This window comes from Bufo gargarizans, chromosome 6 (assembly GCF_014858855.1).
Source record: "Bufo gargarizans isolate SCDJY-AF-19 chromosome 6, ASM1485885v1, whole genome shotgun sequence".
NCBI lineage: Eukaryota > Metazoa > Chordata > Amphibia > Anura > Bufonidae > Bufo > Bufo gargarizans.
The window spans coordinates 14,584,427-14,601,019 of record NC_058085.1 but is presented as its reverse complement, the minus strand read 5'-3'; the positions used below and the strand labels follow the sequence as shown (position 1 = coordinate 14,601,019).

Genomic DNA, 16,593 nt, shown 5'->3' with positions numbered 1-16,593 from the left:
ATTGAAGAAAGGAAAGGAGGTGATTTGGGCAAATAGAATAAATCAGTAAGTGGCTTCTAATATCAATTTAGTTAGAATAAATGCCAGTTGATTGGGTTATCAGGAGATTAAAGGGGTTGTCTCACTTCACCAAATATTTATTATGTAAAGGAAGTTAGTACAGGCCTATAGCGTGCGAGCACGACCACCACTGATGGATTGCAGGGTGGTCGTAACCATGGAAATAAGTAGTGTATAATGTGATGGAAAAATTATTCAAGCCAGCAAAGAAAGCAATAAGGATAATAACAATAAATTAGTAAGTGCCTTGTATTAACCTTCTCTACATGATAAATGCCCCTTGCTGAAGTGAGACAATCCCTTTAATATTGCTGACCTATTCTCAGGATAGGTCATCATTATCACATGGGCAGTGTGTGGGATTAGCTCTCTTTCGGGGGTCATTCTCACAGATATCTTTGCCAGACACCAAATTTGAGGTCCAAACACTGTGCTTTATTGCGGCACATCCGCGTAAACATAAACAATTATACAAAATAATAAACACTCGCCTGGCTGGGCTTTAACTAAACATAACATAAGCTGACTCACCTAAAGCACCGCTCACACGGTCATAACATGCGGCTTTCCCAGCCAAATGTCCATCAGCCTACTGGCTCTACAGAGCACCGTTCACACACGGTCTCAAGTCCAGTACCTTTATTGGGGGAGTGTGGCCCAGTAGTCCTCCCGACTCCGGCCTTATGAACCTTGCCGCCAGGCGTCACGGCGTCCCCCAACGTTCCGGCTAGCACCTAGCCCCGTAGCCCCTCAGCCAGCCCGGCTGAGACCACTCTTCCAGAGCCTTCAGCAGGTCTCTGACAGTCTTGGCTGGGTTCTTATCCGGGACTGATTGTGTTACCTGGTGCTGCCTCAGACCTGATGACTGATGGGGAAGACACAGAAACTCCTGCCATGAATCTCCCCTAGCAGCTGTGAGGCCTGTCACTGCCTTACAGCGGGGGTCCAACACCTGGGACGCCCACCAATGTGCTGTTAGAAAAGATCGGGAGCTCCATGAGTGACCAGGCATTTTCCTAGACCATATGACATCACTTACATAGGCCTAGTTGCAGCTCAGTCCCATTCAAGTCAATGGGGCTGAGCTGCAATACCAAAAACTGCCACTATACGATGTATGCCCAGAAGGCCGCCGTGCTAGCCAGAGCTCTGCTGAGCGACGGAGCTTCCAAAAAAAACTGCTGATCAGCGGGGGTGCCTGGACTTGGACCCCAGTTGGTGATAATTATGACCTCTCCTTTGGATCAGTCATCAATATCATTTCCTTTAAATCATCCATACTGATCATGAAAAAAACTAACAGAAAACTACTGAGAAAGATTTATCAGCACAGGTGTAAAGTAGAACTGGCCTAGTTGCCCCTAGCAACCAGATTGGTTGCTATGGGCAACTAAGCCAGTTCTACTTTACACCAGTTTTGATGAATCTCCCCCCATGGTCTTTTGTCATGGATCTACCAATAGATATCAAATCAAACACCTAAGTTCGAATCCGGAACAATTTCCAGTCGCTGAAACCATTTTATATTACACGTAAACCTATCTTAGTAATAGGGTACATGAATTCTGGGATAAGAAACCCTCCTTATCTCAACCTGAAGAAATGCCATGTTACTACATGAATCAATTCCCTAGTAATTCATTAAACTGTTTCCACTTGGTTTCACAGTGAAACGTCTCCATTTATCATACGGCTGGTCAATGCGGGGAAGCCTCTCAGTTTATCTTCTGCAGATATATTCTCTGTGATAATGGCAGCTAAAGCTGAAATTAGTCAGGTTACTAGATCAGTAGTGGCTGTGGATCAGTAGTGGTTAATTTACATGACCATTATTCAGGCACATACGCCCTTAAAGTGGTTGTCCAGGATCTTACTACTGATTGCCTATCCTCGTGATGGGCTATCAATATCTGGTTGGAGGGGGATACCTGCACCCTAGGCGATCAGCTATTACAGGGTACAGTAGCTCCTACCGTCGACCTACCGTCGAATTACACTGTCCACTGTTTAGTGGATGGACCTAGTAATGGTGGAGCTTCACCCATTCCCTTCAATGTGATCAGTCCCCTCTGTTCACTACACAGAGCTTTGCAGTTCTGGTGTCGGAGCTACTGCAGAACAGTTGATTGAGGGCTGCGGGGCAGGGGACCGAATCAGAAACTTATGGGCTCTCATAAGGGTCAGCCATCAATAGTAAATTCAGGAAAATCTCTTTAAAGGGGTTTACCAAGTGTTTTTTAATGATGATGTATCCTCTGGTTAGGTCATCAGTATCTGATCGGTTGGGGTCTGACTTCCAGGAAATGTTTGAGAAAGCCCCGGGCTCGCGGTAGCTCCGCAGCCTTGTTCCTGCTCACCAAGCTCAGCACCATAAATTTGATAGTGGCTGTGCTTCAATGGAGGCGAGCTTTGCCTGGGCCATGTGACCGATATACGTGATGTCACACGCTCTAGGAAAAGCTGGAGAAGGACACGTTGCTTCTGCGAGAATCGGTGCCTTCTCAAACAGCTGATCGCTCATCAGAAGAAAAAAAAATATTTGAAAAACCCCATTTGATCATTTTTTAGCATGTAAATTGTATTTCAGTATACATACCAAGCCACATTTCACAGTTAGGCTCCATTCACACGTCCGTAAGTGTTTTGCGGATCTGCAAAACACGGACACCGGCAATGTGCGTTCCGCATTTCGCGGACAACACATCGCTGGCACTATAATAGAAAATGTAGTTTCTTGTTCGTAGTTCCGGCCCCATTGAAAATGAATGGGTCCGCAATATCCAGAACGGATCCGGAAAAAAATTGCGGACGTGTGAATGGACCCTTACAGTAGGTATTTCCCTCATGATCCTGATAGTCTGGCATCTGACTACAAGGACCACCCATGATCCTTAGAAATAGGGGCTGAAGTGCTAAAGTATCATCACCATCATAAGTAGTAATCCTATACTGCTCGGATACGCTGCCCTTTCATAGCTAGTGGGGATATGACCTCTGAGACCCCAGCTGATTACACAAACAAGGATCTGACGCCCCCCCCCCCCCAGCTTTATGCCTGTACAGCCATTCTCTGTCTATCTACTGAGTAGGAAACTGCAACGCATCTCCAGTCAAGTGAACAGTGGGGGGTCCCAGTGGTTGGCCTCTACTGGTAGTGCTTTGCAATCACTTATCATTGGAATATCCCTTTAAATTGAGCATATACAGATGGGTATAGGAAAATGACTATCCAACAAATTGTTCTGATTAAAGGGGTTACCCAACCCCTAAAATGCCCGGACCCCTCACACAGGTTTTACTTACCTCGCTCCCCACGTTGCTCCTGATGCCCACACGGCCGCTGCTGTATCTCCCTGTTGCGCGGATTAAAACATCCGTCAATGGGGGGGAGCAGCCAATAGAAAAACATCCAGCGACCAGAGGGGGGTTCAGCCAATAGCAGGCCACTATGGAGACGAGCTTCCATAGTGTCACCCGTGATGCTAGGGAGGCTCGTCCCCATTGCGGCCTGCTATTGGCTGAACCCCCCCTCTGGTCGCTGGATGTTTTGATCTGCAAGACGGGGAAATGCCGCGGTGGCCATGTGGGCATCATGAGCGGTGTGTGCTGTGGAGCGAGGGGCCCGGGCATTTTAGGGGTTGGATAACTTCATATCACCTGAGATGGGTATAGGGAAAATGAGTCAGAATTTTAGAAATTGAAAGAAGCAAAGATTTTCCTCTGAAAAAGAGCTTTCTTCTTTCCTCCACTTCCATTTTTGCTCCCCCCAAAAATGCAGAAAGGAATAAAGACCATAAATATACTCAAAACAACAAATGTTAAAAGTTACTGTTAGAAGTAGTAAGAGGTTGTCCTGCAAATAATATTTTACATTTTTCAAACCAGGTCCTGGATCTTCATAATGTAAAACACTTACACTTACAAATCTTATAACTGTAATTGCATGTAATTAAAAAATTAATTTAGCCACTGAGTTATTCAATAAAATGTATCTGTATAGCGCCACCTGCTGTTTGTGCTTTTTCTTCTCTGTCCACCTCAGTAACATCTCTGAGGTGGTCACACATGTTCAATTACATCTATTGTTTTGCTGGACCGTTACAAAGAGATACAGTCGCTGCAGCAGAAAAGACACACCCTCTGAGAAAGAACACACCCCTGAACTAAGATGGGAAGAGGCCTGCCTCAGAAAGAGCATGCCCCCTGAGAAAGGACCTGCCTCGTAGCAGAGCAGTTGGAGCAATGAACAGGCAGATCTCTGAATCCATGTGAGGTACAGGGCTGGTTCTAGCTGTGTTAGAAAGAAGAGATTGACAGGTAGTGTTTGATGTCCGATTTTCATTTTTTACATTTGCAAAATGCCCAGGAGAGCGGCGAGGATAGGAGTGATGATAGTGGTAGTAATTACTGAAAGTGGCGCTCGCTGGGCCGTGCAGTAATGAGAGGGGAACATCCTTTCTTCCTCTTGAAGTGCACTCTGGTTCTGGGGCCCTCTGCCTGATGGAAGTGGAGGTGCCCTTGGTGCTAGGTTTTGGGGGCCCAAGGCAAGGGTCCTACGGATGGGCCATGTAATGCGCACTATGGCGATGCAGACGGTGTTGCAGTGCAATAACGAGACTGGCGTTAGTACAAAAGGTCCGCTGTACTTTACTAAGGCAGTTGGTAGATGGCTCACACAGGCGCTGTTCACATTCAGCCCAGTCTTTGCACTTCCCAAGGTTCTGTATAGGCTGCAGTAGTCCAAGTTGTCTCTGAGTCTCTTTCTATTTAACATGCACAATCTTCTCCAATTCGGACAAGGGGTGCAATCTCTGCTCATAAGTGTGGCACTACAATGCCCAGCTCTACTTCCTCTTATTCAATCAGTACTACTGCGGTTCTCACTGTGGGGACAGTTTTATTACAGGTGTCTCTTTCATGTAGGAGGGGGCGTGAGATTTATCTTCCCAACCACTATGCAGTGAAGTCCAGTTTCCCTGGTTTATATTTTCCCCAGCAATTTCCTTTGTAATGGCCGCTTTGCAGTCTCTTTAGTTCAATGTTCTTGTTCCTCAGAGGCAGGAACTTGTTCCACAGGGCCGGCATCTCTGTTTTCTGTGATTTCTCAGCTCAGCTCTCCTCAGACGGCTTAACGCCCTGGATCTTAGCCACACATTCAGCCTCTTTGCAAGAGGGGGGGAACCAGCCCACACCCAGTTAATGTAGCTAAGGGGCTGGCTGTTTAACTCCCTACTCTTCATACATAATCTTTGAGATTCACAGCGCATAAATACAGTGAGATGGCAACCCTTATTTAGAAGTGGAGCACTGCGCTTGCAGCGTCACAAAGTTAGAGCGCCGTAATCTCGCAGCTAGCCCAAGCGCAGTTCATTCCCTGAGGCTGATGCCTCCATGAAGGAACACTATGACGGCACTGACATGCCGCGTACTCGCGCATGCGCATGGTTAAGGCACTCTAACTTGGTGACCTCGGGGAGCAAGGAGGAGATTCGGAGGATGCGGGGCGGTGCTGGACTCCTTCACAGTAGGCATGGCTGGGCTCCAGAAACGTTAGTAACAGCCCCTTGGGCTCCTTACTCGCCTCATTTACATATATATAAAATAGTTTTTTTTCCTAAATAAAAGCACTCACAGCTATAGGGAATGTATATTGCGGATGTGCTAGCAGCGATCTAGCAGCGTATGTCCGCAGCTCTATAGGCAAAAGCCAGGTGACAGAATCCCTTTAATATAGGCATCACTCTACTAGTTTCAAGATCTAACAATTTGAAGACACAACAAATAAGGGTTGAGATGTACAAAGGACAGTCTTGTCCGTACTCTGCTAATAATTGTCTGACCTATTTTTTTATTTTATGTCCTAAAAAACATTCTGAATATATACACATCGACTCATGTTCACAAATGCACATACTGACTGATCCAAAGACTGACGAAGGTCGTCTCGGGCAAATCCATTAGGCTATGTTCACATAATGGATTAAAATCTGTGTGCATTTTCCGTGGTAGAAATCCAAGTCCAACCCTGTTCCATTCGGCATCCTTTTAGCTTTTCTCTAACTGTCTGAATTTCTATAAATCAATTACAAACATATCTATATATTTACAAGCGAAACATTTCAGCGACTACGAAGCAAAAGGTTACTGTGTAAACACAGAACAAGAGAAAAGAAAACGAGGAAAGAAAAATAAAAGCATACAAACAGGAAAAAACAAACTGGATTGCTCATACCAACCCTAAACTAATAGAAAACTAACCTAGACTAAAATAATAGAAAACAAAAGGGTTTCTGTCCCTAGAATTTTCACCATTAAACTGGCTGACCTTAGCGATGTGCTAATGTCAGCTGCACCTAAGGCCTCATTTTGGAGGATCTCCAGACATGAAGGAAAGTAAAAAAAAATCTAAGTCAAGTTTGCCATGCAAGTGATAGGAAAAAAACGGACACGGACGCGGATGACAATCTTGTGTGCCTCCGTGTTTTTTCACGGACCCATTGACTTGAATGGGTCCGCGAACCGTTGTCCGTGAAAAAAATAGGACAGGTCCTATTTTTTTCACGGACTGGCAACACGGATCACGGACGCAGATGACAAACGGTGTATTAGCCGAGTTTTCCACAGACCCATTGTAAGTCAATGGGTCCGCAGAAAATTACGGAAAATGGAAGGACGGACACGGGACACAACAACGGTCGTGTGCATGAGGCCGAACTTTGCTATTCTTGTGATTATTCATGCCCCTGTTACTGCAGAATTCTTACTTTTATAATATGCAAATTAGCCTCTAGGTGCCTGCGCCGAATACTGAACGGCGCGAGATTTCCCCAGCGCACAGGGTCGGCAGGAGGATGCGAACGCTGCCTGGCCCTGTCAATCAAGAGTAGAAGGGCGTTGAAAGAGGTGGGCTAACGGAGCCTCTAGGAGAAGGTGCACCTCTGCACCTAGAGGCTAATTTGCATATTATAAAAGTAAGAATTCTGCAGTGACGGGGGCATGAATAATCACAAGAATTGCATAATTAGGTGCAGATCGCTAAAGTTTAATAGTGAAAATTCTAGTGACAGAAACCCTTTAAATGCTGTATAGAAAATGTCTGAGTTGAGTATTTGGCTACTTTCGTTAAAGGGTAACGAGGGTAACACAACCTTTCAATAAAGGGGCTCTGCTTGGCATTTTGAGCGGGTGTGGCACATGGATAGATCCATAGAAAGTGGGATCCATACTCCACATGCTGAAGCAGCCGAGCAGAGCTGATGAAAGACGAAAGGGCAGAGCACTCTGAGCGGTGTTTCTGCCGCTGCGTCGGTGGAGTTACCCTTTAAAAGTAAAAAATATCAATAAATTCCATAACATAGACCTAAATCACTAACAAGCAAATCCATTACATCCAACATACAGTTTATTAACCCCATAAGGACAGGGCCCGTTTTCATTTTTTCCCCCTCCATATTCCAAGAGCCATAACTTTTTTAATTTTCCGTTCACATAGCGCCACTTTTGTTTTTGTGGAACAAGTTGTATTTTTTAATAGAACCATTTACCCTACCATGTCTTATTGGAAAACAGGAGAAAAAATTATTTGTTGGGTGAAATTGAAAAAATAAATAAAAAATTCCGCCAAGGTCTTTTGGGTTTTGATATTACAATATTCACTTTGCGCTAACAATGCCATGACGACATTATTCTACGGCTCAATACGATTATGGCGATACCAAATTTGTATAGTTTTTATTCTGTTTTACTACTTTCAAAACCTTTGAAAAAAGCTACATTTTCTTTGCCATTTTCCGACAGTCATAACTTTATTATGTTTCCGTCTACAGAGCTGTACGAGGGCTTGTTTTTTGCAGGGTGAACTGTAGATTTTATTGGGGGTAAATACGGCTTTCTGATGTCCCATATTCAAGTTCTTTGGGGGGGGGGGGGGCAAGGTGAAAAGAAGAATGCAAGCACAGGAATACTATTTTTATATTTTAAAGGGGTTGTCCTGGTTCAGAGCCCAGGCAGTCCCTCTGACATGAACATCGGAGCAACTCAGCACAGGGCAAAGGCTTTTTCTGGAGATCTGGTGACATACCGGGCTCTCCATGGGTAAAGATAGGTGCAGGCTTCCATGTAGCAGTGAGCCCAGTGATGTCACCGACACTAATGGGCGGGCTTTAGCGCTGCGCTAGCCTATGTAAAATTAATAAAAGGGGTGATTTTTTTATTTTACAGCAGTAATTTTTGGAACCTGCAATGTTCTGATCGCTTGTCCCACAGACTGGAATAGAATACTATTGTGGTCTATGGGATTGAGACACTGCCTGCTGAGCTGTGCCCCATGCATGGTTTTATAGGCAGTTATTCATGACAGACCTGGGAAACTTCAGAAGACCCTGGACTGTCATGGTAACCGATCAGAGCCCTCGGATTTCACTGCAGGGGCTTTGATCAAAAGGCAAAGGGAGCCCTTTCCCTCTGCCTAACCCCACAGATGCCACAATTCCCATTGACCAGGGCATCTTAGGGGTCAAATAATGAGGTTTGATGTCATCACCATTACCAGTCATTGCAGCAGGGTGCCTGCTGTATTATACAGACAGCACCTGCCACATATTTAGCTGGCTCAGCATGGCAGCTCCCGCTTTAAAAATCCTTAGGCATAATCATGTATATGTACGTAATTATGCGTTAATGGGTTATTCACAGAAAAATATCCAAACCCCAAAATATTTATTACTGCCCGTCCTTTATGTATAGTTTTATGGAAGAAAGAACATCAAGTCTAGGGCGACTATCGGCTAGGTCAGATCTCCATGTGGTTTGTATTCTGTCTTCTATAGGCAGTTCCATTGAGATCCTAGAGGTATTTTTTTTGCTGTTTTTGTGTTAGGCTTTCTGGTGGACCCTAGTGGTAACCCTGTCCAGGCCAGTAGCAGAAAGCAATCGGAGGACATAGGACCTCCTTATTGTGGTATACATAGTGCCCATAATGTGCAACTGCAGGAACTCTGTCAAGCTCTCTGCCCACCGCTATGAGGCCATATTTAAGGGACCACCAGCTATGCACACAGTCCTACATATGCAATCCAAATATACATATCTACTGTACAAGTCCAACTACCCCTACAATCTTTGACCCAATAAGAAGCTACAATACTTTTCATTGATCAACCCCCTACACATACAAGACATACATGCCAATGTTCCTGGAACATCTGGGAGGCTTCCGAAAAAAGAAGAGACCCCCTGTGACTCCCATAGGCAAATCTTCCAAAGATCTGTCCCTAGTTTTGTGTGGAGCAGGACTTTGTCATTAGACACACTCTTGGTGAGGAAATACAGAGGAAGGGATCGGTAACACGGCACATAAAGGGGTGTAGCCAAAAGAAGGGGGTATGGCTTCATGGGCATGGTTAGCTATGCATATGGCACAATCTAGTCTCCTGGGAGCCCAACTAGAAAAGTGGCAAGTATTACATAAGAGTCATCAGAACCAGCTGTCTTATGTGTATGAGGGGCTCTCCACTTTTCTCCAACAGATAATGACAGGCGAAATAAGGATTGGGCATGATGAATTTCAATGCCAGATCCTTTTGTTTTCACAGGAGATAAGCTGCCACCAGAGGTGACTGGCAATGCCTTACTCTTGTCTCCACACTCGGCAAACAATGCTTGTATATGGAGGAGTGAGAAGAATTGCTCTCAGTGTATGGACACCTTAAAGGGGTTCTTTACCCCTGGGGGCCTTTTGGACAGACCCCTCAGCATGTCTGAACCTGTGGAGGGAATCATACTTACCCGAACCCTCTGCGGGACCTCAGCACCTTCGCTCCCCCAACCCACCGCTGTAGATCTCTGGTCTCCCCACATCAACTTCTGGTTTGTCATGTCGCCTTTTGAGCTAATAACTGGATGCAGCGGTGACACAACCCCCAGGCGTCACGTGACCATCATCAAAGTGGACGTTGATGTGGGGAGACCAGAGGACTGTAGAGGTGGCAGGGTGGCAAAGGAGCAGGAATCAGGAAAGTATAATTCCCTCTGCAGGTCTGGCCACGCTGGGAGGTCTGCCCAAAGGGCCCCCAGGGGTGAATAAGGCCTTGAAGAAAATTCAGTAAACAGTATGACCTCTGGCACTTTTTTGGATTAATTGAAATTTTTTGAAAGTGGTAGAACATACAGTATAGAACACGATTTAAGGGTCCATTCACACGTTCATAATTTGGGTCTGCATCTGTTCCGCAATTTGCGGAACGGGTGCGGACCCATTCACTTTCAATGGGGCTGGATTGGATCCGCATCCGTATTTCCGGGATCCGTATCCTATTCTTGTCCGCAATTGCGGACCAGAAAAAGGCATTTTCCATTATAGTGTCGGCAATGTGCGGTCGGCAAATTGCGGATCGCACATTGCCGGTGTCTGTGTTTTGCGTATCCGCAAAACACATACGGACGTGTGAATGGACCTTTAAGGAAAGTTGCTTACAAACTAAATGGCAACGTCTTATCTTCACATTCTTGTCACCCACATTAGAAAGAAGATTTGGCGGAGAGTTTTGAGGACTTTCCGCCTCAGCTGCTCCGGCACGAAGATGGCAGTCGTGATGAAGTGTGGTTTTGCAGATTAGGAGCATTCAAGGGGAAAAGGCACGGAAGTTTAAAAAAAAAAAAAAAACCTTGCCAGGGTTTAAAGGGATAGTCTAGGCTGTTTTGTACCTACCATAGACTATTATGGAGAGTGGAGTTTAATGGAAATGCAGTATGCGCGTACTTTCTCTCCTCGGAAGAGAGAGATGAGCCACTGATCAGACATCCGATTGGTATATCCAAGGTGAAGGGAACTACACAGATGTCAAAACTACCAGTTCACAAATGTACTTTAATTTTATTTTTATTTTTTTATTTAAAAAATGTAGCTAAAATCTATGGCGGAAGTTGCAAAATTCCTCATGTGAACATAACCTTACACAGAATAGTTGGGCCTCATGCACACGACCATATTTCATATCCAGTGCCCAAATTACTATTTTTTTTTTATATGGATCGGACGCGGATACAATGGCTACATACTTGTGTGCATGAGGCCGAACTGTTCTGTGTAAGGTTAGGTTCACATGAGGAATTTTACCATTTCCGCCACAGATTTTTGCTACATTTTCTGTGTCTGTTCTGCAAAATCTAGAGCATGTCCTATTAGTAATAGTAATTTCTATTAATGGGTGTGAGAAAAATGCAAGATTTCGTATTTTGCGGATCCGTGGTTTGTGGACATGGTCGTGTGCATGAAGCCTTAGGCCTCATGCACACAAACATATTTTCTTTCCGTATCCACTCCGTTAGTTTTTTTGCAGACCGTATGCGGAACCATTCATTTCAATGGGTCCGCAAAAAAAAAAAAAGGAAGGTACTCTGTGCATTCTGTTTCCGTATGTCCGTATTTCTGTTCCGACAAAAAACAGAACATGTCCTATTATTGTTCGCATTACAGACAAGGATAGGACTGTTCTATTAGGGGCCCGCTGTTCCGTTCAGCAGAATACGGAATGCACACGGACGTCATACGTATTTTCTGCGGATCTGTTTTTTGCGGACCGCAAAATACATACGGTTGTGTGAATGAGGCCTTAGGGCTCGTTCACACGAGCGTGTGAAGCCCGTGCCGTGGACTGCAAAATGCGATCCGCAATGCACGGGCACCTTACGTGGGGCAGGCGCATGGGGATCGCAGACCCATTCACGGAAGCACGGAACGGAGCCCCAGAAAGCACTCCGTAGTGCTTCCGGAGTGTTCAGTTCTTCCGTTCCGTATCTCCGGATTTGAAAAGAATGGGTTTGCATCCGTGATGCGGAATGGCCGCGGAACGGTACCCGTGTATTGCGGATCCGCAATACGGCAACGGGCATCACACGTGTGAACGAGCCCTTAGTGAGAGCGTGGAAGGGACATATAATGCCGGTCTATAATCCCTATGGCCATCGTAATGTATGTTACCAGTGGGTGTTACAACTGGAAACTCATGATGTCAGACCAAGATAAAAGGAAATATTTAAAGTCCTCAGAATAAAAAAGGATTTTTTTTTACATTAAAATTGAATTAAAAAATTTTAAATTTCAATCCAGTTCATGCTTAAATTGTTAAAAAAAACTAAATGTTGAATGGTTTTCAGGGTAGAGCTGAAAAGAAATCCTGCGTCCCGGGTGATGTGCTGCTACTTTCCATATTGGAGGCACAGATGGGCCATCCTCACACTAGTGTAAAGCTTGACATATGTGTCCACTGACCCTAGAAGCAGAAGGCAGTGTTTTTACATGGGCTGCACTGGGCAAGTCTTTCCCCCTATGTCGTGACAGTGTGTCAGCGAGTGAATGATAGAGTGTATCAGTGATTAAGTAACTGACAGCGGAGGGGAGTGATTGAAAGCTACCTCGCCATCAGTAAGCTATCTGCCGCATTACTTATGCTCTAAGCAGGCTAGGAGATTATAAACAGAGTCTTGCTTCGGGGGGAAAAAGTACAATTAAAACATGAATTTATGAAAATAATAAACAAATAAAATAAATAAATAACATATAAACAGATAAATAAATAGATAAGAGTCAAATACAAATAAATACACAAAAATAAACAAACAAATAAATAAAATTATAATAAATATCTATTTTTTTTCTTCCTCATCGAGTTTGGATTTTGGAGCTTATACCTCTGGGAATGTCACAGGATTGCTGCACAAAGCTACGCCCCATCACCCAAAGCTCTCCTAATCTGAAAGCACACCGTGTACAATGCAATGCAGTCAGATCCCCTTCGGCGATGAAGCTCAGTGGAAAAAACTATAAAAAAAAACTCTTAATACCACTCATCCCCTGTCTTGGAACCAATCCAACTATTTGGTGCTTGTCAATCCAATCCATTTATTAAGTCCTGCCGTTCACGATCCTGGGAGTTGTCGTCAAAAATTCGTACCACGGAGACCTCTCCGGTTTTGCGACTCTCCTGGGTGGGGGGGGGGGGGGAGTCGATGGAAAGCTTTCATATTCTCCACTGCATTCTAGTCATCTACTAAGAAATGAACCTCAAGCTTTTAGGAAGGAAGGAAGGGGGGGAAGAAGGGGTCACAAACGACAAGATACAAAATCCCACTGAACACGATAGAATTGTAAAATGCAAACGTCCGGCCATCTCGTGCACGTAGAATTGGAGAAGAATACTGCTTTTTGGGATCATGTTACATAGAGCATTGGGAACTTCACCTTGTATCTTTGCATTGGACACCCCCGAAAACTTTGTAATATATTAAATGTTCAATGCATTCTACCTGTCTCCGAAGTGACGTGACTTACTAGAACCTATCTACCTATAGGCTCCATTTATTCAGACCAGGCACATCTACTCAGACAATTCCCCACCGAATGATGGTCCCTGACACTGACTCTGGAGGGATAGGGGGGGGGTCTCGGGATATGATCTCTGACTGCCAGGTGCTCTTCTCCATCCATCGACCAAGTGCACTGCTCAAAGGGAAGGGCTACGAAAGGAATATAGACAAAAAAAAAATGAAATAAAATAAAATGACAGTCTCCATACCTGACATGCAAACGATGAAATTTGCTTGAAGGAGAAAAAACACCTCCCAAACAATTTCCATTCTACGATTTTCATGCCACCTGCATCACTCGGAGGAACGATCAACACAACACCGCCCAACGGTTCAGCAAGGGTTCCTCTTTGCCTGAAGGGATTTTCCAAATATGTTTACACATGTCCGGGAAAAAAAACTGCAAAGAAAAATGTTTAAAAACAAATCCAGCCAAGGAGCTTAACTTGATTCCGTTCTCCCCATGAAAGCACCAAAAAAAGGTAGTAATAATAATAATAAAAAGCAGAAGAAAAAACCCACAAATAAGAAGGGTAAATCTCCAGGGATCGGTGGTAATTACTAGTTGACCAGCCAGACGGTTATCCGTGTAGTCATTCCCCCAGGATAGACGGGAAGCTCTTTTCCTTTAGTTTATCCAGCGCAATGTGGTTCCCAATGGAGGTTCCTGGAAAAAGTTTGATTCTTCCTGCAGCCCAAAAAACAAAACAAGAGAGAGAGGTGAAGGAATAGGGATGGGATAGACAGGAGGAAGAGGATAGCCCAGCAGTGTGATGCTATGTGCCTGCCTGCTGCAGATGGGACTGGAAGCTTTCTCCTTCCAGCAGGCTGCCTCTCCCGGGGTGGGCGGCAGGGGGCGCTCGCACACCGCTGACTCCCCGCACGGTCCAGCCTGAAGAATTTAGGAGCGCTCCCTCCTGCACCCCGTCCCTCTGTACACAGCCCCGCACCGGGTGCCCAAGGAAAGCCACAGCCTGGGGGCCAGGTGCTGGCACTTTACTGGGTGCCCCCCTGCAGACCCCGGCTGCACCATGCCCTGGCACCGTGCCCCCTCATCCAGAACTTACCTGAGGGCTCCCTGCCGCCGCTGAGCTGCACTTCTGGGCTGTGGGTGCGGGCAGTGTGCTCCGGAGCCGCACATCAGCGCCGAGGAGAGTAGCGGCTCATGCGCGCCTGTCTGCACCGGTGGCTGCGCTCCGCTCCGCGGCCGGTAGGGGGCGCCGCCGGTCGCTGCTGCCGGAGTTCTAATTGGCGCAACGCAAATATCCGGTGACCGTCTGTGAGGGGAGGGGGCCTCGTCCGCGCTGCTGAAATCCTCTGCACTGCTTCCCCGCGGGGATACCCTGCACTTCTTCCAATGCTGCTGAAATCCTCTGCGCTGCTTCTCCGCGGGTATACCCTGCACTTCTTCCAATGCTGCTGAAATCCTCTGCGCTGCTTCTCCGCGGGATAGCCCGCACTTCATCTATGCCGAGATACAATGTAATTCAAACAGTGCTACTGAAATCCTCTGCACTGCTTCTCTGCTGAGATAGACGGCGCTTCATGTAGTCTGAGATAGACTGTATTTCATCTATGCAGAGATCCAATGTACTTCATCCGATACTGCTGAAATCCTCTGCACTGCATTACACCCTGTCCTGTACTGAGATTCATCTAATTCTCCTGAAATCCTCTGCACTGCACTACTTCTGTACTGAGATCCACTGTACTTCATCTAATTCTGCTGAAATCCTCTGCACTGCATTACACCCTGTCCTGTACTGAGATTCATCTTATTCTCCTGAAATCCTCTGCACTGCATCTCTGCTAAGATAGACGGCCCTACTTCTGTACTGAGATAAACTGCACTACTTCTGTACTGATATAGACTGCACTACTTCTGTACTGATATAGACGGCCCTACTTCTGTACTGAGATAGACTGCACTACTTTTGTACTGAGATAGACTGCACTACTTTTGTACTGAGATAGACTGCACTACTTTTGTACTGAGATAGACTGCACTACTTTTGTACTGAGATAGACGGCACTACTTCTGTACTGAGATAGACTGCACTACTGTACTGAGATACATTGCACTACTTTTGTGCTGATATAGAATGCACTACTTCTGTACTGAGAGACTGCACTACATCTGTACTGAGACAGACTGCACTACTTTTGTGCTGAGATAGACTGCACTACTTTTGTGCTGAGATAGACTGCACTACTTCTGTACTTAGACTGCACTACTTCTGTACTTAGACTGCACTACTTCTGTACTGAGACAGACTGCACTACTTCTGTACTGAGACAGACTGCACTACTTCTGTACTGAGACAGACTGCACTACATCTGTACTGAGACAGACTGCACTACATCTGTACTGAGACAGACTGCACTACATCTGTACTGAGACAGACTGCACTACTTCTGTACTGAGACAGACTGCACTACTTCTGTACTGAGACAGACTGCACTACTTCTGTACTGAGACAGACTGCACTACATCTGTACTGAGACAGACTGCACTACTTCTGTACTGAGACAGACTGCACTACTTCTGTACTGAGACAGACTGCACTACATCTGTACTGAGACAGACTGCACTACATCTGTACTGAGACAGACTGCACTACATCTGTACTGAGACAGACTGCACTACATCTGTACTGAGACAGACTGCACTACATCTGTACTGAGACAGACTGCACTACATCTGTACTGAGACAGACTGCACTACATCTGTACTGAGACAGACTGCACTACATCTGTACTGAAACAGACTGCACTACATCTGTACTGAGACAGACTGCACTACATCTGTACTGAAACAGACTGTACTATATCTGTACTGAGACAGACTGCACTACTTCTGTACTGAGACAGACTGCACTACTTCTGTACTGAGACAGACTGCACTACTTCTGTACTGGGACAGACTGCACTACTTCTGTACTGAGACAGACTGCACTACTTCTGTACTGAGACAGACTGCACTACTTCTGTACTGGGACAGACTGCACTACTTCTGTACTGAGACAGACTGCACTACATCTGTACTGAGACAGACTGCACTACATCTGTACTGAGACAGACTGCACTACATCTGTACTGAGACAGACTGCACTACATCTGTACTGAGACAGACTGCACTACATCTGTACTGAGATAGACTGCACTACA

The 16,593-nt window shown here is 45.5% G+C and overlaps 1 protein-coding gene across 3 annotated transcripts in view; it reads right to left on the bottom strand.

Annotated features, from left to right (window-relative positions):
* Positions 1–14,626, bottom strand: part of CA10 (carbonic anhydrase 10) — a 298,935-nt gene extending 284,309 nt beyond the window's left edge. For 2 of the 3 annotated variants that reach the window (XM_044298106.1, XM_044298108.1), the window contains exon 1: positions 13,635–14,206. In XM_044298106.1, coding sequence (XP_044154041.1) covers positions 13,635–13,695 — 61 coding nt within the window. In that variant the 5' untranslated portion in view covers positions 13,696–14,206. Of the gene's footprint in view, positions 1–13,634; positions 14,207–14,492 lie in introns of those variants that run through there. The other variant, XM_044298107.1, reaches the window with a different exon arrangement.
* Positions 14,627–16,593: the final 1,967 nt, after the last annotated feature.